Source organism: Pyrgilauda ruficollis, unplaced genomic scaffold, assembly GCF_017590135.1.
Source record: "Pyrgilauda ruficollis isolate IOZ18807 unplaced genomic scaffold, ASM1759013v1 scaffold97, whole genome shotgun sequence".
In the NCBI taxonomy this organism is placed as follows: domain Eukaryota; kingdom Metazoa; phylum Chordata; class Aves; order Passeriformes; family Passeridae; genus Pyrgilauda; species Pyrgilauda ruficollis.
Window position 1 is genome coordinate 1,015,559 of NW_024531821.1, and position 26,953 is coordinate 1,042,511.

The window sequence follows — 26,953 nt, forward strand, 5'->3', positions numbered from 1 at the left end:
GGGCAGAGCTAACAGCAGCAACCTTTCCCTCTAATCAGAGAATATTTCCTGCCTCCACTCTGTCTTCAGTGATCTCTGATGGGTGGATCTGCACTGAGTTTGGTCCTCAGCCTTTGCCCCAGTGTTTTTTACATTTCCTGTGAGAATTGCTGGGACCAAAACTGCATGCAGAGCTCAGCTGCCACAGGGCAGAGCAGGAGGAGAATCCCACACTCCTCTTCCTGCATTTCCAGGCAGAAATTGTTTCTTTGTTGGATTAATCACTCAGAGGTACAGACGTGTCAGCAAAGTCACGGTTTGATTTACTGCTGCTGATTTTGCATCATCCTGAAAGGTCAGATCTTGACTCACAGCCTGCATTTGTAAGCCTGGCAGCAACCAAAGCATTATTTTCTGTTGTGAGGAAATCTTTAAAACAAGCTCTGGCATTGTTTTAAATGGTGGCTTTGCAATTCTTGGTTTTTTCTTCATTTTCCCACCTGAAAACTCGACGTTTGAGTCCATGACATTCATTACTTTGCCCAGACCAGGGAGCTGGAGGCTGAATTAGATGTCAGAGGAGGGGAGCACAACAAAGAACTCTGAAACAGGACAATTTATGCAACATCTTTAAAAGCTGAAGTGCATTTTACCTTTCTGTGGTTGGTGATTCTGAGCCCTGTTCAGCCAGTCACATCTTGATCACCACAAATGTCTGGAGTGCTTTTAGATGTTGTTTTCCTCTGCACACTTTCCTGATGTGTCCTTGGGGCTTTCTCACAGCAAAAGGTGAATTATGCACCTGTGCATTAATGTGCTGAGTTCTAGGGGAAAACTGAGAATATTGCTTACATTTAACAACCAGCTCTGCTGCTCATTGCTGTTACTTCATTAATGGGACTTGCAGGTTAATCAATGACCTCTTTTCACCTTGATTTTCCAGTTCCTGAGGGAGGTATGAGAGCCACTGGGAAGGAGAGACCAGTGACAAAAGGTTGGTATTGAGGTGAAAAACTTCACAGCAGAGGGTGACTTTTTATTTTTAGCAGCTCTGATCTGGGGTGTGTTTCCTGAGCAGGTGAGTTTGTGTCAGGGCATGGAACAGGACAGGGCCAGGAACACCTCAGAGCCTGTGAGGAGGAAAAATTGCATCAACTTCACTCCAGGTATGTCAGGGAAATCAAGAGAAAAGCCTTGGTTCCCTGTGGGGCTCTTCGAAGTCACCCACACTTTCTTCTGGGGAAGGTGATAATCTGAGATTTTCTGTAGGATTTTCTTAGCAGGAGCCCAAGAACTCGTCCCTTGGAAGGAAAAAGGAAAAGGAAAAGCCCTTGCTTTGATCTGTGAGTATTGTTAGTTCTTCTGACTATTTTCATCTCTACTCCCCCCCTAAAAAAAAACAGGTAAGTGAATATTGCAGAGTGGCAGTGAGAGCAGAGGTTCAGGCTTAGCCTGAGAAATATTATTTTTAAATGTGTTGAATCGACTTTTTCCTCTGAAAGCAAAAAAATAAAATAAAATAAAAATCTGTAGTTTTAAACTCCCTAGAACTAGTCTAACTCAGTGGTACATTGTTTGTATTTTAACACACAAGCCAGATGTCATTAACACAGCTCAACCCAGAGTATTTCACTGTTTTCAGGAAGCAGGAGATCAGAGCTCTGTGTTTTCCTGCATTGTAAAAGGTAACCTTTTACAGCAGAGGCTCTCAGAAGGGGCTCTGTGTGCAGAGTGTTTCCCCAAACTGAGTAAACACTTGGAAGATAAGCAGCTTTTGGACTATGAAATGTAGCAGGCGTTTGGCTGACCCAGCCTGGTGTTGACAGATGCCTTTGTGTCTCTTTGTGATGGACAGAAGACACATGTTCTCCCTGGCATTTAAGAAAGCTGCTGCTTAGCAAAATAAAATGTAAAATTCGACTGAACAGTGCAGCAGTGAGCAGTGAAACTGGCTGAGCAAGAAAAGATTGAGAGGGTCTCATGTGACTGCAGTGAAATGTGTCAGTAACTGCTTTGTCATTATGTGAAATGAGCCTGTGGAAAAATAAATTCTGTATTTTCCAGCTCTGCTGCAATACAAATGCATTCCAGTGGGAATATCCAGGTGTAACTGATCCCGTGCCAACCGTTCCCAGCAGGGAGGAATGTCCCTGGCTGTGGATGCCCAAGTGCCACAGCAATTAGCAGCTCTAAACCCCTGAGCCTGCCCCTTGTTGGCTGAACTGGGCTCCTGATCCTTCACAAGGAGAATTTCCTCGTGGTGCTCCTCCTGCAGCAGGGCACGGGCCACAGGAGCTCAGGAGCAGCCTGAGCTGGGAATGGGCTGCTGCTTGGCACTGGTCCCACTACAGCTTAAAAATACACATTTAAATTGTCTTGGCTGTCTTATACCCAAGAAAGCACTTGAGGTAGCTGTTCCAGAGAGGGGCAGAATGTTCCCATTTCAGGAGAGGTTAAAAATATTATTAAATGGATACAATTTCTATCAAGAGCTCTCCAGGGATCAAATGTTCTTTAGCATACCTTGTAATCCAGCTGTGGAATCACTGTCTGCTAAGGGAAGAGAGCTGGAGACCTGGGAACACACCTGGGGCTGTGGCTGTGCCAGAGGACGGGTCAGGAGCATGCAGAGGGCTTTACGTTCCAAGAAGGATCTGAAGATAGTGTGAGCAGTCCCCGGGCCAAGCCTGAGCGTGCCAGCCCCGGGGAGTGCACAAACACCCCTGGAAATGCTGCTGTGGGTGTTGCCCGGGTGTCACGCTGGGAACACGAGCAGGTGGCAGTGCAGGGACACCGGAGAAGTCTCCATTCACAGGGAGCCTGAGCAGTGCCACTGCCAGGCTCCTGAGGTGCCCTCAGCCCAGCTGGGCAGCCCAGGGCTCACTGTGGGCACTCAGGGTCACTGGACACAGCTGTGTGACCGCACGGGGCTGTGTGACCGCACGGGGCTGGGAGCCGTGCTGCCACCCCTGCCCACAGCAGCACTGCTGACCTCTGGATGGGTTTGTCTGCAGAGGTGATTCTCACAGCCAGCCCAGCCTGAAATGCACCCAAGCACATTCAGGAGAGGGCACTGCCCGAGCTGTGCATCCCCGGGGGTGTCTGTGCTGCCAGCTCTGCTTTCTGCCATGGGAACGGTGCCTGGGTTGAAACCAGCAGAACTGGTGTGTGTGGGGGCTGGGCTGATGGCACAGCTGGAAGGTGCCGCTCATTCAGCTCCCAGAAGATGCCACTACAAATGCTGGACCATTTAATGAAATACTGGGTGTCTGGGCCGGTTCCTCCACAGTGCCAGTCAGAAAAACCCTTTTTCCTTGCAGGAAATGGAGTTTGCTGTAAGTTACTGCCCTGGGAGACAGCCACGTGCCTGGCCTGTGTCGTGGAGCCCCCAAATCGTTGGTGCAGAACATTGTCCCTTTCCCTGCAGGGACAACAGCTCCCCTGGGAGAGCAGCCCCTGAGGCCCGTGGGGTGTGCTGTCCTGGGCCTGCCTCCCACGCCCTCCCAGCAGGGATCTGGGCCTCTTCCCAGGGTTTTCAGATGTGTTCCACCAACCCTCCTGAAGGGTTCTCATGGCATCTCCTCACCCTGAGCCAGGCCTGCCATGCTTCCAAACCCTGCTGAGCCAACAGGAACTTCATGTCTCCTTCCTTTTAGGGCTTTTTTTCTTTTTCCACTTTAGAGCCCCCCCTTCTTGCCTGGTTCATGGGGCTTTCTCAAACTCAGGGAATTAGAACTACTTTTTAAGGATTAGCCATCTCCAGTGCCATTGGAATGCTGCTCACCTGGACCAGAGGACTGTGGAGGTCGACATTTGAAATTCAGCTCTTTTCCCTGAAGAAGTTGAGGGACGAACAAAGTGCCACAAAATTGGTCTTTTCAGGAACAGAAATGCAGCACCAGCTGGTGTTTTCCAAACCAGTTCCTGTCCAGGTGAGTTCCTCAAGGCCCAGCACGGCTGCTGGGGCAGCAGCAGGGTTTTTATGGCTGGAAAGGATTTCCTGACAAACTCTTGTAGGCAAAAGCCCCCTGGACTGCAGACTGAGGCTGTGGCAGCCCCACCAGTGGGGTTATGGTCCTAAAAAAGGTAGGGATGCTTGGAAGGAAGGCAGGATGTGCCAGAGGTTTGCTTCTGCCTCACACACCAATTCCTGTCTCACCAGGCAATACAGAGGCTTAGGAACACACCTGTGATTTAAGAGCACTTTATTGTTCTTTAAGGCTACTTTTAAGTACAAAAAAAAAAGATGGCCTGCCAAACCTTTTTTTTTTTTTTTTCCAGGTGAAACAAGGCCACAAAAGAATGGTATATTACAGATTTACAAACACAGAGAGAATCTTTCAAACTGAACTGTAGATAACCTGGCTCTGTGAAGAAGCTTCACCACGTCTCGTGATGGTGAGTTCAGTTTAGTGTCCTTCCACCTCCCCCCAACCCTTTGGCTTTGTGACATTGTTGTGTCCAGCATCTGTTTTACTGGATGTAGCACATTAAATCTTTATTGCCCTCAAATCCATTTACCTATCTCAGATAAGTAAATGTAACCTTGTAAAACAGCTATTATTGAAAATATTAGCTTTAAAAACATTATCTTATTTGTGTTTACAAAGAAATAGAGGAGTCACATTTTCCACAGAGTCCATCTACAGTATTAGTATTGACTGTTATACTGCTCAGTAGCCTGTAGCAATAACAAACGAGTGGCTATTAATGCTAATGCAGTGTCCTCATAGAATAACTGTGTTCCTGCACTTTTTACTGTATTACAGACAAATCTACAACAAAAAAAAAAAAAAAGATCAACTTTTTTCTCCAAACAAACGAACGAAAAAAAAAAAGAATGATTACAATAAAGGAAAGGGAAAAATTAAATAGCTACATATCATTAACAAATTAATTGTTCCTCAAAAAATACCTACAAATTTCTCTGTACATTCTTTACGCACAGCGTAACGATGGTCTTAAAGTTACCTATATAAAAAAGTGTTCTTTTAACAATCTTCCTACAGAGAGTAGGGTACTGAATGCCAAAGCAAGGAAGCGTTGACTACCCAGTAAGATGGTAGTGAAATGTGTAAAACTGGGGGGCTTAGGTGTTGGGTTGGTTTTTTTTGTGGGTTTTTTTTCATTTTTTTAAAGAAAACTGAGCAGCCACCTTCTCACCAAGAGTAAGAGCCAATCTCCCGATCTCTTTCTACCCTGCACCTTTTCCAAATTAAATAGCTTAACTTTAAAAAAAAACAAAAAAACAAAAAAGCATAAAATAAAAGCCACAATGGACCCAATACTGTAACATAGTCCATAATACATCACGTGGAGTTCATCTTCCAACCAGTTCTCACTTCCTACACCGAGCCCATCCTTTCAGGGAGCCCAGTATAAAAACCAAGCCCTGGCTGCAACTGTCCTGGGAAGATGGAATGTACTGGGGAGAGTAGTTACACTTAACAAGAAGAAGAGAAGCTCTTAGCACTAGCACAGCTGTGGTTTTATGCCTGCCTCTACTGCCTAATTTCTAGTTAGTAGCTATTAAAATAGCAAATGATAATAAATGCAGTAATACCTGTATAAAATCTACTGGAGGAATGTATGCTGCGACTTGGCGTAGGCTGATGGATAGGCTTAAAAAAACCAAAATAAAACAAACAAACGGAAAGATCATCTTTCACAAACTGTAACAATCTGTTGTCCAGCCAAGATCTGTAAGGGTAGCAGTTCCTGCAGCTAGTTCAGGGTGGATTACACAGACTGGGGTTTGGGAAGCAGATCCCTGTGAAGCAGCAGTGCTGCACGAGGCCTGTCCTGAGCTGCCCTCGGTGCTGCTGCCACTAAAGTGAATAGCAAATACAAATATCATAGAGTACAACTGTACCAGCAGTAAGTATATCTAGGGTTGTTACTGACAAAAATAAACTAATTCTGAAGAGAAGCTAATAAGTATTATGATTCTTACTGTCTATACATTAATAGATACCAGCTATTTTTCATAAAACATGCATCGTTAAGCACTATGGAACCCTCCAACCTCAGCTCTATTCTAACAAACTGCAGTGTTTAGGAAAAAAATGCCCGTGTTCTGTAAATTATGCAGTCCAGTTGCAAGCTCTAAGCACCTGAAATCTAAAGAGAGAAAGACCTATAACCTGTATGAGACTTCCCCTTCCAAAGCTGTTTTGCTCTAAGAAAAATCAAACTGATAGAAATGTCATCCTTAAACCCTTTTTTCAGCAGTTTGCCCTCAAAATATTTAGCCTCTTCCAGAAAGTTGCTGTGCAACTTCAGTCCTCCTCCAATAGTGCAAATCATACATGACAGTTCTTTTCAAGTATATACATACAAAATTACTTCACAGAGGGAAAAAAAAAAAAAAAGCAATGTAAGCAAACCAGACAAATTCTAGTCTTGAGAAGCTAAGAAAAGCAAAAAAGCACTTGGGTCAACCAACTAAGTGTAATGGCTTTTGTGGATTAGCGTGCATTATTTTTTTAAGGGGCAGCAGATTTGCATCAGAGGTTTCTTTGGTAATTGAGGCAGGAAGAAAAGGATGCTACATCATATGAATCTTTATGAAATAGTTCCTGCTATCGTCTTTAAGGGCACCCTTTTACAAAAAAAAAAAAAACAACCAAAAAAACAACAAAGTGAGTACACAAAAACATGTGTTGAAAACTCCCCTCCCCTCCCCAGCACTACTGAAGCACTTGTTCCAAGCTCAGTCAAACCATGCAATTCCCATTGGGAAGGCTGCTGTCCTCAGGAGACCACGGAGGGCGAGTGATTGTGGCTGACCATGTGGGACGAGGGGGACGCCTGGCCCCGCCGCGACGCCGACTCGGGGCTGCTGCCCACGCCGTCCTTGGCAGCCTTGATCTGCAGCCACGTGTCCCCCAGTGCTTTGGCAAAGTGGTCATCCACCGAGCCCGTGATGGACACCGAGTTCGCCACCGGCTCGGGCTCCTTGTAGTTCTTGCCCAGGCTCCTGCGGAAGTGCTCCTCCACCACCGGGTCACACGCAGCGGTGGCTGTGGGGACAGCAGCAGAGGGGCACTCACACCCTGCACCTCATCCTGGCTTCTCTCACACATCCTGGAATGGATTGGCTTGGAAGGACCTTAAAGCTCAACCACCCCCTGCCAGGGACACCTTCCACTGTGCCAGGCTGCTCCAAGCCCCATCCAGCCTGGCCTTGGGCACTGCCAGGGATCCAGGGGCAGCCACAGCTGCTCTGGGCACCCTGTGCCAGGGCCTGCCCACCCTCACAATTTCTTCCCAATATCCCACCCAACCATGCCTTCTGGGCATGGGAAGCCGTTCCCCTTACCCCATCACTCCAGGTCCTTGTCTCCAGTCCCTCTCCAGCTCTCCTGGAGCCCTTTTAGGAACTGGAAGGGGCTCTGAGCTCTCCCCAGGGCCTTCTCCTCTCCAGGCTGAACACCCCCCATCTCTCCTAAGCTGTCTCCAGAGCAGAGGGGCTCCAGCCCCCAAAGCATCTCCCCTGTAGATGCCCTGTCACTACAAGTCCCTGTCACTAACATGGCCTTCCTCACACCCTTACATACCTGGGAGTGAAAGGGGTGGGCAAGGAGGTGGGAAGGAAGGAGTTAAAATTTAAAAAAACCTAATGGAATTAAACATTTTTACGTTTCTGTGACCTGGAACAGGTAAGCATTTATATATAATTGTATTTCTCCCTCAGGCAACTAACAGCTCCAGCTCCAATTCTATGGAAACCTTCTCCCAAAACAATCACACAGAACTTATATTTAAGCTTAAATGGAGTTAATAATGTAGAGTTGTTTAAAATCAGCTCCCAAGCCTGCTAATAGCAGTCAGGTGTGAGGAGACCTCATCCTAAACTGCAGCATGCCAAAAGCTGAGCTCAGGGTTTCATCTTAATCCCCACAGTTGTGCTGGGAGCAGTCAGAACTAAATGGGGCACTGCAGTAAGTGCTGTAAGACTATTACAGAAGCCTTAAAAGACAGGTTTTGACCAAGAACTGTAGTAATTCCTCAGACTAAATATAAGAGCACGGCAGTTTTACAATTCAGAATCAGTACTTGTGTGTCTTAATAAGAATTGTCTTTCCAAAAATACTTGGAACTGTTGGGATCCATGGCACAGCCCCCCTGCTTGATCCTAAAGCAATGCTTGATTGATCCTAAAATAAACCCCAGTGTCATGCACAGACACCTCTTCACCTGACAGGAACAGATCTTTTCTGGAAACATCCAGCCCTGTTCCCATGCCCACTGGAGCAGCTCTCCTGGGACCAGTAGCACCAGTTTGTGAGAAAACTGTAACATCTGAGATCCCCAATGATTGATTTCTCCAAGAGTGAAAGGGGCTCCTTCAGCTCCTAATTCTAGTTATCAACAGTATACCGATCTTTATAAAAATAATTTTAAAATTACAATTAATAACAAAATACTAATAATTACCCTGCTGTGGGCTTTAGGTTGCTGTCTACATCATGCTGGTATGGTTCCATGGACACATGGTGGCTGCTGGAGCCCCAGTGCCCTGAGCTTTTGGCAGTGCTGCAAGTTAAAGCTCTGCCCCAGCAGGTAAAGGACTTGCAAGGGAAGGGCTGAGCTTCCCCTGTGCTTTCTGTGCAGTGAGAGTGAACAGGAACAGCCCAGCTTTCCCAGCAAGTACTGCCTGAGCAGATTTCATGAGCACTGCTAATTGCACAGAAGGCACAAAGCTAGAGCTCCCTGTTTGGGTTGCTGTAGCAACTGCCCTCCAAAGGTTTTTGTGCTATCCATGCAGAGCAGGGTGCAGGGTCCAGCCTTTGGATGGGTATTTGTGGCTGTAGGAAAGATTTCTGCAACTGCAGCTGAATCACAAGAGTCTCCTGGCCATTGAGAGAGCTGGGGAAACTACAGGTCCTAAAAAAAGAGCATGGGGGGATCTGCTGGCCCTGGCTGCTGTTTGTCAGCTGGATTAAAATAAACATAATGACTTATTTGTCTGTGTGGGGTACTTGTTTTTTGTTTTGGTTTTTTTTTTTTGTCAAATAAGCTTTTCAAAACAAAAAGGAAAGAACACCTCTCTCTTCCTAGTTCTGCAGCAGTACTTCCAGCTGTGGCACAGGAGGAGACAAAGGGGTGTCCATCATTTCACCTCCTTTTCTCCCTGTCAATATGGGCACACTGGGGACCACTCTGCTCTGCTGGGACCCCAGTGAGGGCAGGCAGGAGGGTGGCACTGTCTCAGGGTGCAATGCAAGGTGTGGAATATTCTCCACTGGCTTGCAGCTATTTTCAGGCAGCTGCAATTTATTGATGAGTGGTCTTTGCATATGAATAGATTTTGATCTGTGCATGACTAATTTCTACTTTTGAAAGAGATTTAACATCTTTTGCTTCCTGCTAGAAAGCAATTACAGTTTCTGTGGACAATTCAGCATGGAACACTACCCTGAGATTGGAAGCTGGGTTTCATTCTCCACTTGTTTGCTTGCTTTTGATATTGCCCAATAAATTCCACTGAAGCAGAATCTTAAAGGCCCATCAAGTGGTAATTTATGGGACTCTGAGCACTGAAATTAAAGGAACACAAGAGAATCTGAGTGTTTTGTATTATCTTTGTGCTCACTTCAAACCAGATGCATGAAGAGGGTTTTTGCAGTTGAATGCTCACAATTTCTGCTCCACAGCAAGAGAAGATGTGATCACAAAATGGCCCTGCCAGGTTTTGCACAGGGAAATGGAGTTAAAGGAACATTTATCATGAATGTCAGCCCAGAAAGCAGCTTTAGTGTAAACAGTTGTGTTAGGGTGCAATACAAGGTGTGGCTGGGGGTGTGTATTCTGTTTGGCATCTGTTAGAGGTGGGGCAGTTCTGTTCATTGGACAGTTTTCTTTCTCTCTCCCACAACCAATCCTCCCTCCAGGAAATATCTTCTGTCCACGGGCCAGTGAGTGTCCCTGCATGGCTGATAAAATTACATCCTCCCATTGGGAGAAGCTCCACCCAGGAGGAGGAGCCAAGCATTCCTACCTGGACAGAATCGGAGATTTTGGGACACCACAGCAGCCTTTTCCCAACTGCATTGCCAGAGCAGCAGCTTTCTTCTCCACTGCATTCCCAGAGGAAGACCAGGCCCATCTAAACCACCACTGGAGCTTCAGAGGAAAACTCCAGCCTTGTGCAGGATCCCTGCTCCAACAGAAGCACAGCTGGCACTGCAGGAGGGCTGAGCCACCATGGGATGGGACTGTGCCACCACCCTGACACACAGGGCGTCAGCTCCTGCTCTGACTCTGGCAGTGCTGTTTTGTATCACTGCATTTTATTTTCCTAGTAAAGAACTGTTATTCCTACTCCCATATCTCTGCCTGAGAGCCCCTTCATTACAAAATTATAATAATTTGGAGGGAGGGGGTTTACATTTCCCATTTCAGGGGAAGCTCCTGCCTTCCTCAGCAGCCACCTGTCCTTCCCACCCCAGGCAGGCACTTACAGCTGGAGGGTCTCCTGTAGGCAGCCCCGGAGCAGGCGCTGTGGGCGATGGGGCAGTGGGACAGGTTGCAGTTGCGGTTGTTGGCAGAAGCACAGGTGATGACAGAGGGACGGTTCTGAGGGGACACAAGCACAGTGGCACACTCAGCAGCAGCAATTCAACCCACTGCATATTAACCCCCTGAATATTCAGCTATTTCTTTGCTTAAAAATAAAAATCCACATCACATTTCCACAATGGCTCCTATATAAGTGAACAGAAAAAGGGCAGTGTGAAAGTAAATGTTAAAAATAATTTTACATTGATTGTTGCAACTCCACAGCCATGGCAATTAAACCCATAAACTATCCAATTCATATTAAACCCAAATATTCAGCTGCTTCTTTGATTAAAAATAAAAATCCATTTTTAAAAGTCCATTGCACTTCCATAGAGGTTATTTCAGTGAACAAAAAAAGACAGTGTGAAAGCAAAACTCTGAAGTGATTTTACAGAGATTGTGTCAACTTCACTGAGTTCCATATCAACAGATTAAATGTTCATTTCATTCTGTGGCCACATATAGAAGGGGTTTGCAGATTTTCCAGGTATTTGTTGTCTTGGTGTTATAATTTTTATTCACAAGTTGAGTTTTCCTTGCCCTACCTCTGTATTCCACAGTGCATCCTAATCCCCTGCAATGTACAATAAATATGAAGAACTCTGAGCCAGTCTAGACCACAAACCCTTTCTTGTTGGAATTCACCTGCCTTTCCAGCAGGTGAATTAATTTATACTTAATTAACATCACTGTCATTCTCAGCACATGCAAATTCCCCAAAATATCTATTCACAGCTACATTACATTAGAACTCCTCCATCTGTACTTTAAGTGTAACCATAAAATACTCTTTTCAGAGTTGTTTACTATGGACATTTACACAAGGCCCTGGGAGAAGAAATGTCCCAGTTTCTCCAGGTGGCTGAAGGGAAATAACATAGGCATTGGAATAAATTTCATATATTTGATGATGCAAGGAGTCCATTATACTCAGTGCAAATTAAGTAGTAAGTAAAAGATTAACAGAACTGATGGAATTTAATTTCTTGACCATTTTACAAAATTTTACCCACAAAAAAATCACCTACCCCCACACAAGGTCAGTGAGGAAGGAGGGAATTTCCCTTCTTTGATGGTACTTTAGGCACAGTAAGAGCAAGGCCAGTAAAGTAAAAGAGCTGAGCTTTCTAGGGAAGTTTAACATCATTTTTGCCAGGACAAAACAGCAATGAGGTTATTTACACCTTATTGCACTGTCAGCAAAGTAGAAAAAAGTAAATAAAGAAAAACAGAAGAATTATTTGATTTTTCTGTAAACAGTTCACATGTGGGAGTAATCATTTTCTGTAGGGGTGAGGACTTTGTGCCTCTCAGAAGTGGTTTTTGAGAAAGGCATGCATTTAATTCTCTTCAGAAGAGTATTTTGGAGATGCAGCAGGTGGGAAGTAGAGAGACAGATAAGAGTATCTCAGAAACACACATGCCAACACCCTAAAGAACCCAACAAGGCACCTTGCAGAATCCTCTGCTATGGTTGTGTATATACAGAATATAGAAACCTACATAAAACTATCGAGATAAACTGAGAATTTAGTTACAATCACTAACTACAGCAGCTGAATAACCCTGTCCTGCTGCAAATAAGGTATTTTATTAGAAACAGAATAAGATGACATCTCATTCAACTCTTAAAGTTGAAAAAAAAATACCCAAAACAAGGAATTATCAAACTAGGATTTCTTTTTTTCAGTACACTTTTTATTTTGTATGATTTCTACTCTGTGCTCTTAGCAAGGCCTTGCCCCAACATCCTGTTTTCCCAAGAAAAATGATTGACATCTGGTTCAAAATGTCAAAGAGAACAGAGAGGGACCCAGGGAAGGCAGAGCTTGGGTACATGGGCCGGTTTAATTCCTCAGTGCTGCAGCTCATCACAGCTCAATTCTCTGCTTTGTGTCTCCACTTGTAGGAGGGATCAAAGTGAGTCTGACACATCAGGAATCTGCTCTTGCCTACAGAGATGGCTCAGCTTCAGCACTTCTGCAGCAAAACAAATGCCATGTGCAAAGCGAAGAACAACCAACAGAAAAACCTTAACAACCACTCCAGCACATGGAAATCGGGCATAAAATAATCAAAAAGAATGACTTGGCTTCAGGAAAAGGGAATGAGTGATACAACATTGCTCTGAACAACACAGCAACTGCCTTTGGCTGGCTAAAACAACTGAGATCATCCAGAGCCAAATTCTCCCTTCGCTGTTGTACCCCTTCTTGAGGGTGGAGAGGGCTGGGACAGAGGGGACACAGGGATCACCAGGAGGGGCTCAGGGGATGTCCCCAGGCACTGCCTAGCAGGCGCTGGGCCTCCCGGAACCAACCACTGAGCTCCCACTTAAAACACTGCTATTCCCAAATACAGCTCCTGCATTCCCAAACACAAACTCATGCATTCCCAAATACAACTCGTGCATTCCCAAATACAAACTCACGCATTCCCAAATAAAATTCATACATTCCCAAATATTTCCAAATAAAAGTCATGCATTTCCAAATACAACTCATACATTCCCAAATATCCCCAAATACAACACATGCATTCCCAAATACATCTCATGCATTCCCAAATACTCCCAAACAAAACTCATGCATTCCCAAATACATTTCATGCATTCCCAAATACAACACATGCATTCCCAAATAAAATTTGTGCATTCCTAAATAAAAACTCACATTCCCAAATAAAATTCATGCATTCCCAAATACAACTCCTGCATTCCCAAATATTCCCAAATAAAACACATGCATTCTCAAATGAAAACTCACACATTCCCAAATGCAACTCATGTATTCCCAAATAAAATTCATGCATTTCCAAATACAACTCCTGCATTCCCAAATACAAACTCATGCATCCCCAAATACAATTAAGGCATCCCCAAATATTTCAAAATAAAACTCATGCATTTCCAAATACAATTCATGCCTTCCCAAATATTTCCAAATAAAACACATGCATTCCCAAATAGAACTCCTGAATTCCCAAATACAACACATGCATTCCCAAACACAACTCCTGCATTCCCAAACATTCCCAAATACAACGCCTACATTCCCAATCTTGGAATATCACACGAATATCACAAGCTGTGACATTCAGGGTGTACTTTTAACCCCGTGCTGCCCGAGGAGCAGCCTCTCCTCTGGCTGCAGCTGCCCCAGGCTGTGGCTGTGGCCAAGCCCTGCCCGTGGCCCGATGCCAATCCCGATGCCGATCCCGGTGCCAGCCCCGGTGCCAGTGCCGTACCTGCTGCCGCTCCACGCTGCTCAGGCTGGGGGAGATGCCGACTGTCCTGGCTGCATCCACGCTGTTTTTGGTCAGTGCTAGGGGCTGCTCCATGCTCAGGCTGGGGATGGAGGCGTACATGTGGTTGGCGTGGAGGCTCATGGTGGGGGCAGCCGCCCGCTCGATGGGGCTGCGGCTCCGCTCCCGGTGCTCCTTCCGGTAGTCCCCGTTGGCAGGCTTGGTTCTGGCAGGGAGCAAACAGGGAAAAGGGATTTGTGTGGTTCCAGGATGTCCTGACACCTGCAGCATTCCATCAGCCCTGTCAGGAATGCACCTTGCCAGGGGGAATCCCCCAGTGGGATATCCCGAGAGAGAAGCCAACCCCACACATCTGCCAGCTTTGCCAACCAGCATCTCTCTTCAGCCTAGAATTTCTTCAGATACTCATCCACATGCACCAAGGAACAACTTTTCCAAACAGCAGACTCCTCCTCTTTACCATACTATTAATCCCACTCCATCTAACTCTGCAATATTCTCTAAGCACTGCTGAAGCCCAAGGAAAGTTTATTTTACTGAAAAGACATGGCTGATATCAGCAAAATTGCAGGGAGTCAAGGCAGGAAGCAACATTTTCAGAGGAGAAAATTAAGGAAAAGCAAACTACATTGCACTTATCTCAGAATCATTTATTTACAACTGCTCTTTCAAAAGACTAATTTCCAGCTACTCCTGAACAGTAAATCCCTGTAGATGTGCTCACATAATGAGCCCATCATCCACTGCAATGAAAAGAAAGCTGGGTTTATATCTGGCAATGAGGGATTTCAGTTTCCACACTGCAACTGAACTGTCATTAAAGGCAAACCAGTGACTGAAGGGAAAAGCACTTCTCTCATCACCAGGCAAATGTGGGCATCCCCAGCAGCCTGGAGTCAGCAGTGCTGGAAGAGCTCACACACTGCAGTGGGGAACAGCAAATTCCAGCTGCAAAAGCACCAGAGGAGACCACTGGCTCCACGGAAAATAAAAATAACAAACTGTCTTTGGACTGTTCTTGAGTATCAGCGACACACCCTCTGTGTCCTGTCTAAAAGTGTGTGAAACTCAAGGTGGTTTTTCTCCCATTTTTTAAAGCCTATCATGGCAAATTAATGTGCAGGAACAATCTTTAAAAAGGCTCTGATGAAAGGCAGAGACAGAAAAGGAATCAACATTCAATGCTGAAGTAAGCTACAAGACCAAAAAGCTACTGCTTATTTCAGTGTCTGAGGAAGTCTCTCCACAAGCACGGCTGAGAGAAAACAGTCCTGACAATCGAGGGAAATAAAGAGCCCCTAAGCACCCACATGGGGTGTGGGGATGTCCCATGGTGATCCTGCCCAGCCCTAAATCCTTTAGCCTCTACATCCCCTGGTCATGGATTCCAGGCTCTATGTACTTTTTGAAGTATCTTTTCTTCACAGGCTCTTTTTGTTTCTTTTCAACTTAAAATCCAATGGCTTGGATTGCCCTAGCCCCGACTCTTGAATTAGGAGAGACACAAAGCCATTGCTCCCCTCTTATCATCTTGCAGCCACTCCCAAGTTCATCTCTTCAACAAGCTTTTATTCCAGTAATGCTTTCTTCAAATAAAACCTGTATCTTTGTCATCTTTACGGGCCCTGTCAGTAAGAGCTAAAAGTCACCTCCTTCCTGGAGATGAGGATCCAGAACTCTGCTGCATTCAGGAACAGCACCTTGGCTGAACTACTCACAGTTCTCCTGTGCTATTCCTCAGCTTGCTCCAGAGGCACTTAGCTGTACAGAAATTATTGCTCCTGAATCAAATCTCAGCTCATTTATCATGGTAGAAGTTGGGTTAACACGATGCCAGGCAACCAGTGACTTGGGAAGCTCAGGACACAGGGACTCTGTGCCAAATTCCCCTGGCAGCCTGGGGAGGGAAGAGCCAACAGCACAACAATACAATCTGTAACCCTTTGCATCCCCTTGGCCCTTTTCACTAATTACAAATTAGCAGCTGCAGATTAGGAGAATCCACCGTAAAATCCAACCCTGGAGGTTTCACAGCTGGTCCTGTGTGCTCCCCAAGCCCATTTTCCAGGCTGGATTTGAGCAGCAGCTCACAATTCCCCAGGAATCACTGTCCCAGCACTGTCCCAGCTCAGCTCCAGCAGAATTCAACTGCAGGAGCAGCCTCAGCAGGAAAGTTTGGAATTGCAACACTCTGAGCTAATGACTGATACAAATATGAGTTAATGGCAGCACAAGGGGCTCTATATTTAACCTACAGTAGCTCCTCTTGGATTACAGCATGGAAACAGCTCCTGGATACGGGAATGATCCCACCCCAGCCCTGAGCACGCAGGCAGGAACCTCACACACAGCCTGGGATATCCTGGGAACCAGCAACCCCAAACACCACCCAAAATCACTGTGCAGCAAATGCTCCTTCTTGGTGCTGCAGTGCAGAACCTCTGGGGCTGCAGCCAAATTCTCACTTTTCAACTATTAGCTGGGCTACTACAATTAAAATTACAATTTGGAAGCTGCAAAACCACCAACAGCTCCAAGAGATTCCTACTTCTCACTGCCTCGAACAGAATCTCTACTCAGAATTATTCTGTTTTGTTTTAGTAAGCACTAGCTGATTTTCAAAGCAAAAGTTTTGTTTACCCCCCAAGAAATGCTTATGACATGAAACAAAACATGTACCTACACCAGTTGTTTGGGGATTTTTGTCTTAGAACTCCCTTTTCAACAACTTAGTGTTGCATTTACTGAGGGGTGGAGCTGTCAAGTGACCACTGAGGAACAAACTTACTGAAATTCCCAAGCAAAATAAACTTTTCATTTTATGCAACAATGCTTATTTCACTCATCCTCACTTTAAATGAAGAGTCACAGTCCTAAATATTGTTGAACTGGCAAAAAAAAAAAAAACCAAACAAAAACCCAATCCTAACAAAAATTATAACACAGAAAAACCCATCAAAAATTTTCCCTGAAGACTTTTGGAAGAAGAGACCAAAAACTGGGCAATGGGATCAGCTTGTCTCCAGGAACAAGCCCAGCAGGCAGACCTTCCCTAAAGACACCTAAAATTATTGAGTTATCTCAGCAATCTCAGCAGACCACACCCCAGGCCTTTCTGTAGGCAAATCATTCTCTCTTCTTAAATTAGAACAACTCCTCTTCCGGGCAGGGAACTGCTTATAATCCACTCCCTAAAATCCTCTCCTCAATTCATCCACCTTCAACTCATGGTGTCTCTGGAAAAACTGAAAAACACCTGAAGCTTCTAGTTCCACATCAGATAATATTTCTTCTGGAAATGTACCAGCACCATGTAGGACAGTACCATGAAAGCTCTGTCCTTGTGAAAATATGGCAGCATTTGTGAGTCCCTCCTGTTCACACATAAATAGCAAATCCTGCAAATTTGTCAGACTTGTAAGATTATTGTAAAATAAGCAATAAGACTTGTCAGATTTGTAAGATTATTTACAGGGCATTCATCAATTTCATGTTATTAAGTAATTTAGTTTAAAGCATCACTTAAAAATAATTTTCTATGGAAAATTTGTTGTTGTTATTATCATGCTGATTCTTGTTTTGCTATTAAAGACTTTATCTAAAGGGGCAATCCCAAGATAAGTGTGTGAAGATAATCATATTTCACTGAAGTCCAGGAGCTCAAACAATCCCCTCACTCTGGACAAGTTCAGAGATGCATCTCACAAGTCAAACATAAGGACCCAAAACCACAAAGAAGGATTTCTGACCAAGCTCAAAAAAGAACTTAGAAATATATACTACAAACAAATCCAGCTGTCCAAACAGCTTTGCCATCCCTGGACTCCAGTTTCTCCTAAAAATCAGCAGATTTTACCAACCCTGAGTCCATGAGCAGTGGGGGGGAGGGGATGCCAGAGCAATTCCAGTGTTTAAAATCCAGCAATTCCCATGGGTGAGCCCAGAGCAGAGCCAGGCACAGGGATCCATGCCCACCACCCCATTCCCTGCTCACACAGCTATCCCAGCTACTTCCAGCTTTATTTCAGCAAAATTAGACACGATCCCAACCTCCAGCGAATGTCTCCAATCCTTAAAACCCGGCCATGCTTTTCCAGCTGCTCCCCAGTGAATCAGAGCACTTACCAAGCATCCTGCGCTGGGGTGGCTGTCCCCAAAGCCCCAGCCATGGCAGAGGGCAGCTCCAAGGTGGGTAAATCCCCTGTTCCCAGGGTTTTGTGCCGCAGAACCTTCAGCCCAGGCTGTTCTGCTGGCTGGCACCGCCAGGGGGGAATTCACAGCCGGCCCACAGCAACAGGCGGCCCCTGCCAGCTGCTGCAGGAAAAGGGAAAAAAGAGGCCCACGAAGGGGACAGCGCTGCCTGCACTCACTTCCAGCCTGCAAAGCCCTCAGGAATGCTGCCAAAAGCATTACTGTACCTCCAAGGCAAGGAATCACAGACGGTTCTCACTCCCTTTGGCAGAACCGCAGCGCTGGCTTGAAATGGAAGCTCCAGAGTTTCACTCACACAAAGAACAAGCACCCCCTTTTCTTCACACAAACACAATGCCCTGCTGAAGAGCAAACTTTCATTTATGCAACCTAATTCCGACATGATTTGAACGTTTTCAGCATCTTTATGATATTTGTTTTCCAACATCTTCTACTGCCTTTATTCACTAGGTCTGAAAGAGGGCAGCTGCTTTTGTTAAAGGCTGCTTAAGGATTTCTAACCCACTGATACAGAATATCTGCTCCACATGCTGAGCATCATTTCCTGCAAAGTATCTACTTGCACACTTTAATTCTGTTACTGTGAGGTAATTCTGTTACTGTGAGGCAAATCTAGAATTTAAAGTGGTATTTGAAATACGATTATATACATCCAGGGAGAAAAATCCTTAAGAGTTCCTTACTCAGAATTAAACAAAACAAATTCACTAAAAAAAAAAAAAAACCCAAACAAAACCCCCAATAAAACCTGAAAGCAGCAACATTTTGCTTTGAGTCTCAGCCAATTATCTGAAGTATTCAGAACATGAAAAAATACTCCAAGCAGCCCAATGCCCTCCTGAATGACTGTAATCTAAATATACAGCCCCATTGCATCCCACTTTACCAGCAATGTGCTTCCCAGTTCCTCTGAACAGCCTTTTTCTTTTCTGGGTCAGTACTCCATCCCAAACCTTGCAGAGATCCTTGTTTTTTGTGGGAATCACTCGTGCCACAGACCCAGGTATGGTTTCCTGAGAAACGTAATGAATACCCTCCCTCAAAGGAAAGACCTTTAAGTCTAAACCATTGAAAAAAAACACTAAAAAGAAATGGGATCGTCTCATATAAACAAACACAAGTTCAGACTTTCTATATTTATCCTCACCAAAACAGGATTTCCAGAGATAAACCTTGGACCAGACAGTTACTTGCAAATGGAATCAACCAGGGGAACAGATTTCACAGTAGAAGAAAGAAATCAATAGTAAGCTGTGAAATGCACAAAGGAGTGTCCCATTACAGCCTGCACCAAGCACAAATACTCAGATACAGACAAATTTCCCTTCCTGAAGCCTTCATACTCACAAGTATGAGAATGCAAGAGAACTGCATGACATAAGAGCTCAGCCCAAAGCCAAACCCACAGAACTGAAATCTAAATCTAATGTACAGTAAAATCAATTAACACAATCTCAGATCCTACTCGTTTTTCTTACAGGGTTCTTTTTTAATGGTTGGCCACCTTTGCTCCAACACTCACAGGATTGTTTTAGAAGACAGCACTGGTTGCTTTATAACAGCAAAACTCAGGGATTTAATACATTAGAAGTTCTGTCACTGCTGGAACATGTGTACAAATACAATGCAGAAACAATGACAGAGTGACCTGGCTGCAATAGGTACAGACTGCAGGTTACCTGCAATTCAACTCTTTTTAATAAGGGGAAAAAATGACTCACTAATCTCTCTGTTCTGCACTGCTGCTGCCTTGCTCAGCTCCAAATATATTCCAACTCCAAACCTACTCCAATTCCTGTGTTTAGGTTCTCTTTTACCTGGCACACTTGATGGCTCATTCTAAATTTCCATTATTTTTTGAAGAGCCTTTATGTGAGGCAATTCCTGAGACACAAGCAACAAAAATTTAACTTATAATAAATACCCAGGAAACTTCTGAAATGGTAACTGTTGTCATTAATTCTACTGAGGTAGCTTTAACAAAATTTAGCCTGTAAAGAAAACTTTAAAAATCGTGAATAGCTCAAAAAGTGGAGCTAGAACAAGAGAAAGCTCCAGATTTCAGTGTTACCACAAGAAGTGTCTAGGTAGCAAAAGTTTCCTAAAATGCACAGTGATTTCTGGACAATAACCATAACCCTTTTCCACATCTTCAAAGTTTTGTTTAACTCTTACTAGGTGGGAACCAGCACTGAGCTCTCATCAGATCCAACTTACTTTTCAAGGATTCAGGACAAAAAGTCAAAAAGTCAAAAAATTTCAGCCTCCCACCAATCCCATCAGTCCAAGAGGAGAAACTTTCTGATCCTCTAACCTGCACCAGGGCATCTCTGTCTTCCTTCTCCCAGCTCCTGCCTAGAGCAGAGCAGTTCTTGGAAAGGAGACAGGACAAGCAACCAACTCCAACTCTTTGGGATTTATCTGATTCAGCCACCTCTCCATAAGCCTCTCTTCAAAGAACAACAGTAGCTCCAGCTGCCTCTGGAAAATCCTGCACTGCACACTAGAAAAATGCTGCATGGAAGAATTATTTCTGCCAGCTGTGAAGAGCTAAGGACAGGAGACAGAACTGTTTTGGAAGCTGAGAAAGGCCCTGCAGAGGATGTGGTCTGTCCTTGGGAGATGCTGCTACTGCACTTTGGAGAGCATTTGTTTGGATGGCAGTTTCAGCAAAACTCAGACACATCAAAGTGTGCCAGGAACTCCATCCTACCACTGCCAGTCCAGCCCAGAAGTCAGGTTTCCTTTCTAGCTCAAAAGTGAACCCTGCAGAAGCCACCACAGTGTCTGGGTGTTCTGAGGTACCTGAGACAGTCAAACAGAGCTGGTGAAGCGGAGGAGTGGAGCAAGGCAGGATACTGGAGGGATGAACAGGATGGGATCTAGAACAGCAAATCACTGCTGGAAGGGAAAGGAAAACTATCCTTGCAGAACTCTGAGCTGTTTCAAGTGCTTAAGGCACTTTGGATGCTTGGAGGAGAGACCTTCCAGGAACAAAACAAAACAATAAAACAATAAAACAATAAAAACATGAGGTACAAGAGACACTCCACATTTCAAACAAGCAGGAAGGGAAACCTGAGTGGAGGGAAAGAGCAGGGAGGCTTTAATGGAAACATCTGCAAGGTCAGAGGGTGTAAAGGGATTCATTTGTACCCACTGCAGTGCCCACCCAAACACTTCTGGCACACGTGTCCTCCTGCACTCTACCCATCCATCAGAGGGGTCATGTGCAGCTTTTTATTTCCTTTTGAATTCAAACTTGGCACACGCAACGAGCCTCCTATACCCAGTCACTGGAAAATACCATAAAAACTATTTATGGTCACCCAGAGAACACGCTGGGCCAGTGTCAGGGGAAAGGCTGCACATCCAGTGCTGCAGCGGGTCGTGTCCCAGGGCACCAGAATCAGCCACGGGCACTCAGCAATGCCAGGGCACTTCAGGCTGTCCTGCAGGCTCTGGGAAAACCTGCTGGTGCTCAAACTCAGGGGTGAAACCTGGCAGGAGAGTTAAAGGAAATACAAAGTGTCAGTTATGTTCCCTTAGAGGATCCACTGGCTTGTTCCTCGCAATGTTTTTTACTTTTTTTATTTGGAAAAAGTACTTTTGATCACCACCCAATGCCTGTTATGGAACTGTGTTTGTAAAAGTCAGTACCAGCTTGAATCAATCCATGAACCCCAAATTCTCTCAAGTCTGTGGGATGTCCCCTAGTTTCACCACCTAAAAGCCTGCATCAGGTTGAATTTTACAGCAGAGGAGCAGATTAATAATTTTCTCCAAATAAATGATAGGGGAAGTAAAAGATATCAACAGCATGAGCACAGCCGGTTTATTTGGTAAGAGCTTTAACAACACAAACCAGCCTCTGAAAATAAGGTCACAGTGCAGGAATTAACTGTGCCAAATCATCAGGAGAAAATGGGACTGCACAGCCTTCCCTTCCAGCTTCACTGTGTCTAATGAGAAAGAGGGAAAAGGGCTTGGGATGCTTACAACTTACAAATTATGGTCTCTATCCATCAGATACACACTGTAACATTAGCTGAGGTGAAGCAGGAAAAGCTGAGAAACTACAATAATTCACTTCCAGACATGTAAAAAATTCTCAAAAAAAAAACCCAGGCTCTTTAGGCCTTCAGACCTAGAAGAGCAGTGTTTAAACAACTGGTTTTAAGAAATCAGACCTTTTTCACAGGCTGTTTTAAAGAAGGAATAAACATTTCATTAAAAGTTTATTGAAACTGTTTGCAATTGCTAATAAAATCTGAATTACCAAAAACTCTAGAAGCACTATAAAAACAGTAACAGCTTCATTGTATATTGCACAACTATTCAGACCAATATAGTGAAATATTTCCTTGAAAAGCTGGCAACCAAATGGACCTCAGCAGCAACAGATGAGTGTTTGGAGGGCATTTCTGCAGCTCAGGCACCCCACACTGTGCAGTCAACAGTCTCCTCTCACAGCAGCTTCTGGTTTAGGGGAGACTTAATTAGAAAATCAAATCACAAGTAGAAATGTTTTGGGACTTTGTTTACTCCCTTTTGAAGGTATTAGTTTGTGAATCACGACACTTACTGATTAAAAACGTGACAAAGGTTTATGAAGCATCATTTGGGCAGCAGAACATCACTCATGTCAGTGGTGTCAGCGGTGTCCACATGGGATCCATCCACTCCTGACACCACCACAACTGTGGGCTCAGTCCCCATATGGGCCATGCACTGAATGAAGAGCTGGACTTGATGATCCTTGTGGGTCCTTTTCAACTCAGAATGCTCTGTGGTTCTGTAACTCACCCACACAGGGGCCATCCACAGTGGGACCAATCCACCTGGGGACTCATCCTCACCAAGATCCCCCCCACATGGGATCCATCTCTGCAGAATTCCCACTGGGAAAGCAACCCCAGCACTGGGATCAAACCCTCCAGACCCCAACAGCAGCTAAGCCCTTTTATTCCTTTCTTTCTTTGAGGATAAATCCCTCAAAACCAATTCAGCCCCAGCCCTGCACAGCCCAGCCTCAGCGCATCTCACAACCCCCAGCCCTACAGCTCAAGGACTCCCTGGGATCCCTCAGCTTCCTCCCCCAGCTCACTGTTTGGGAATCCCAGCAGTCTGCCAGCACCTGGCAATGCTACAGGAAGGAGTTAAACCTGCCAGGCTGTGCCTGCTATCCCACAGCATCAGCACTGCCAGCCTGGGGAACAAAACTACTGATTCAAGTAGAAATTAATGTAAGGTTTTATTCCAAACCTTACCCTCACACAGTCATTGTCTATAGCAACTGTGTCCATAACACTCTCATTCTCAAGAGCACAACTTTCTAGTAAAAGGCACATCTGTCAAACTGCAGGAAACATCTGGGAAAATGGTTAAATAGAAAGAAGTGAGATTAAACCTTTGTTTCCATGGGATTGGATATACATCCAGAGTATGTTTGCGAAGGTTACTGGTTCTTTCCTTGCTTCTTTCTAAGATCTCAGGATTTTGGATTGGTGCTGAATTTCACCCCATGTCGACATAGGTTGATTCACACAATGTAAAATTTTGCTTTTACCCTGGGGTAAAAATCCAACACTGGGGCTTGGGGGATTCCCCATTCATTTAAGAGTTGGATTCCATGATCCCTGTGGGTCCTTTCCAGCTCCAAACATTCCATGATTCTGTGGCTCCCATTCCACCTCTGAGTGCACAGGGCCCCCGATGCCTTCCCTAAGTGGGTGATCAAACCCCTCTGTGCAGCACTAACACAGCTTTGCCCTGACAGGCAGCTTGGAGCCTTGCCACACTGTGGAAGGGTCATGCACCTCCACAAAAGATGGAAAATGAAAGTGGAAAACATGATATCAAAGCAGAAATCTGGAGCTGGCTAACAAACCCCTTCTGTCTGCAAGTGGAGGAGACACCTGAGCTAACACTGCCTGGTTTTTCAAGTACCTCAACATCTACCCAAATTTTGACAGATAGGTCTTTTTGTGAAGTACTGATAAGCTATCAATCAAATTGCTTTTAGCCCTGAAACTGTTCCTAACAAACCTTTCACATGTGCTTCAACTGAAAGGGATTGGAGTGCTTTCTGAAATTCCCCCGTGGCTAAGAACCATAACTGTGTTAAATATTAACTTAGATATGGTGGCTCTTTCAAGTCTGTCTCTGAAGGTTCCATTTAACATATATTTCTTGAAAACAATTTAATTTTGTGCACTGTGTGATCTCCATTAATAAATAAGAAAGTGTCTGATTCACTCCATCATTCAAGCAATGCAGACAAGAAAAGGAAAAAAAAAATTAGGAACAGCAGTTTGAAACCTGCTCTGTGATTCTTTGTCCACTTAACACAAGAGCCACATGGGCACAGTTCCACTGAGGAGTTCAGCTCCAACAGAACTGCCTTGAGAGCCCCAGGTGAACCCCAAAATCCTTCAAGGACACATCTATGCCAAGGACTGGGTGAAGACACTTCACTCAGATGATGAGAGACACTTTGGGTGTTCTCAACTTTGTGCTGGGGTTTTTTCCCAACTCCAATTTGTCACAATAAAATGACAGTGGGAACATATTTCTCAATACCACATGAAGTTTGGAACCCAAAGAGCAGCAAAGAGTTTCTCTGACAACTCCCACACTACCTCTGAGAGCCAGCTCTGCATCCTTTCAAGCCCTGCTGGAGCCACGTTCCTCCACAACAGGGACCTGATTTTCTGCAGAACACTTCCACCCTGCGTTCTCAGCCAAGCTAAGGAGAAAGGTGAAAAAAATCCTCTAATGAAGAACTTTATTTACTCAATATTTCAAATCTTACTCAAAATTTCTCCTTTTGAGCAACTCTAAACTCACTGAACATGCAGATGAGCCTGCTCTGAGCAGGCGGTTGGATGAAATAGTCTGCTCTAGCCTGAATTATTCCACGGTCTTCAAATAAAGGTAACTTTTAGCACACCTTTTTTTAAGGGATTCCCCACTAACTTCTATCACAGTGTCATTAAAGTAAGCAAATGCAATTGGACATTCATGGTAAAAAACTTGTTGTGTAAGGCAGCTTCAGGAGTGTTTTGGGTGGGATGAACATCATTCTTCAGTGTAACAAAACTGAATACAGCCCAGAATTTGAAGAGTCTGAAACTACACATCATTTTACATGATACACACTGCAGTAACTTTTCATGTGCAGACCTTTTACTGCAAGAAAAATTTGGGTGGGATGGACATCATTCTTCAGTGTAACAAAACTGAATACAGCCCAGAATTTGAAGAGTCTGAAACTACACATCATTTTACATGATACACACTGCAGTAACTTTTCAGGTTTTTTATGTGCAGACCTTTTACTGCAAGAAAATGCCAAAATATTTATCACACAAACCAAGACAATTATTCCCTCGACTTCACAGCTGTGAACATTTAGCCGTAGGAAGATTTTTATACACAAATAAATTGCCATCGCAATCCTAATGCCACCAAACCAAACGGGAACGAGGGGAAAAATCTCCACGCACAAGCCCGCTCGTCCCGAAGCCCAAAGGCCAGCTTCCAGGCTGACGTACTCCGCACAAGGAACAAAAACAATGGTCCCCGGCTGAATTGCAAAGGCCATTTCTTCGGAAGGGGCAGCGCTGTGCCCGCTGGCCGCGCTGGGGACTCTTAGGGCGGCGGGGCGGCCGGGACAAGGCGGCCTTTGTGTGCCCGGGGCCGCGGAACGGGAGGGACGGGAGAGGGAGGAGAGACAGACCAGCGAGGGACGAGGGAGGGAACCAGCAACAGAGGCCGGGAGGGAAGGAGGGAGCCCTGCTGGGAGGCAAAGAACCCGGGAGGAGAGAGGAAGGAGGGAAGAAAAGGGAGAGAGGGAGCAAGGAGGCGGGGAGGAGAGTGGGAGGGAGGGAGGGAAGGAGAAGGGGAGGGAGGAAAGCAGGAGGGAAGGAGACATGAGAGCAGGAGGGAGACAGGGAAGGGAGCAGGAGAGAAACAGGAAAGGAGAAGGGAGGGAGCCAGGGAAGGAGAAAGGGAGGGAACCAGGGAAGGAGGGGGCCCGGGAAGGAGCTGGAGAGGAAAGACGCTCGGTAAGGAAGGAGCTCGGGCAGGAGGCCCCGAGCCCGGCAGCGCTGCCCCAAGCGCTCCCCGGACGGGCCAGGACGGAGCCACCCGCCCCTGCACCGCACAGAATTCTCGTGCAATCCTAGTTCCCAGTCGCTCTGCTGTAAACCACCGTGGTTTTAGTGAATTCACGGGAAAACAAAGCCATGTTTCAAGCCCAGCCTCAAAACAAGCTCCCTTCTCCTCCACAGAGCAGCACGAAGCCAAAAGCACCTTTTACTTCAGCAAGACTTTTAACTTCAGTGAGTGCATTTCAAGTTAAACACCTGAGCGACACACCAGAAAAATAAGGGAATTCTATATTACCTGTCATTATATTTTAATTTGGAAGTACTTGTTCTTCCCAGCCAAGGGGTTTATGGGTGTTCACAACTTCTATCACCACAAAAACACAGAAGCTATAAAAGTACATGAAAGGAACGCAGTGTCAAATGCTGTTTTTTTAAAAATTAATCCACAAGTGTTATTATCTTAACACTGAGAATTCTCTCCTTTGAAAAAGCACATTTGATAAAGTGTTCTTTGCACATTAATTCCATTACACATTTGAGGATCCTGCTGGGCTTGCCAGGGCATTTGATTCACTCTGCTCCAGAGACTGCACTCCAATAGTCGTGTTTTTCCACAATAAAAGTAAACATACCCAAGTACAGCTCACAAATGATCCTTCAGGGAATTACACCTGAGCAGGGAATGTCTCCAAGCACTCCATTTCCCAACAAAAGGCTGACGTAACTGGATTTCTAATAAAACATCCAAAGCCTTTCAATGGATTCATTCCCACTGAAGCACAGTGGGGTGCTGCTACCTCAGAGTTAAGATCAAATTG

The 26,953-nt window shown here is 45.1% G+C and overlaps 1 protein-coding gene across 2 annotated transcripts in view; it reads right to left on the reverse strand.

The window, feature by feature from the left end:
- Window positions 1–4,169: 4,169 nt before the first annotated feature.
- The window catches only part of VGLL4 (vestigial like family member 4), a 70,995-nt gene continuing 48,211 nt past the window's right edge, over window positions 4,170–26,953 (reverse strand). For both annotated transcript variants that reach the window (XM_041489979.1, XM_041489977.1), the window contains exons 3-5: window positions 13,792–14,014; window positions 10,446–10,560; window positions 4,170–7,001 (exon numbers count right to left, since the gene is read on the reverse strand). In XM_041489979.1, coding sequence (XP_041345913.1) covers window positions 6,733–7,001; window positions 10,446–10,560; window positions 13,792–14,014 — 607 coding nt within the window. In that variant the 3' untranslated portion in view covers window positions 4,170–6,732. The remainder of the gene's footprint in view (window positions 7,002–10,445; window positions 10,561–13,791; window positions 14,015–26,953) is intronic.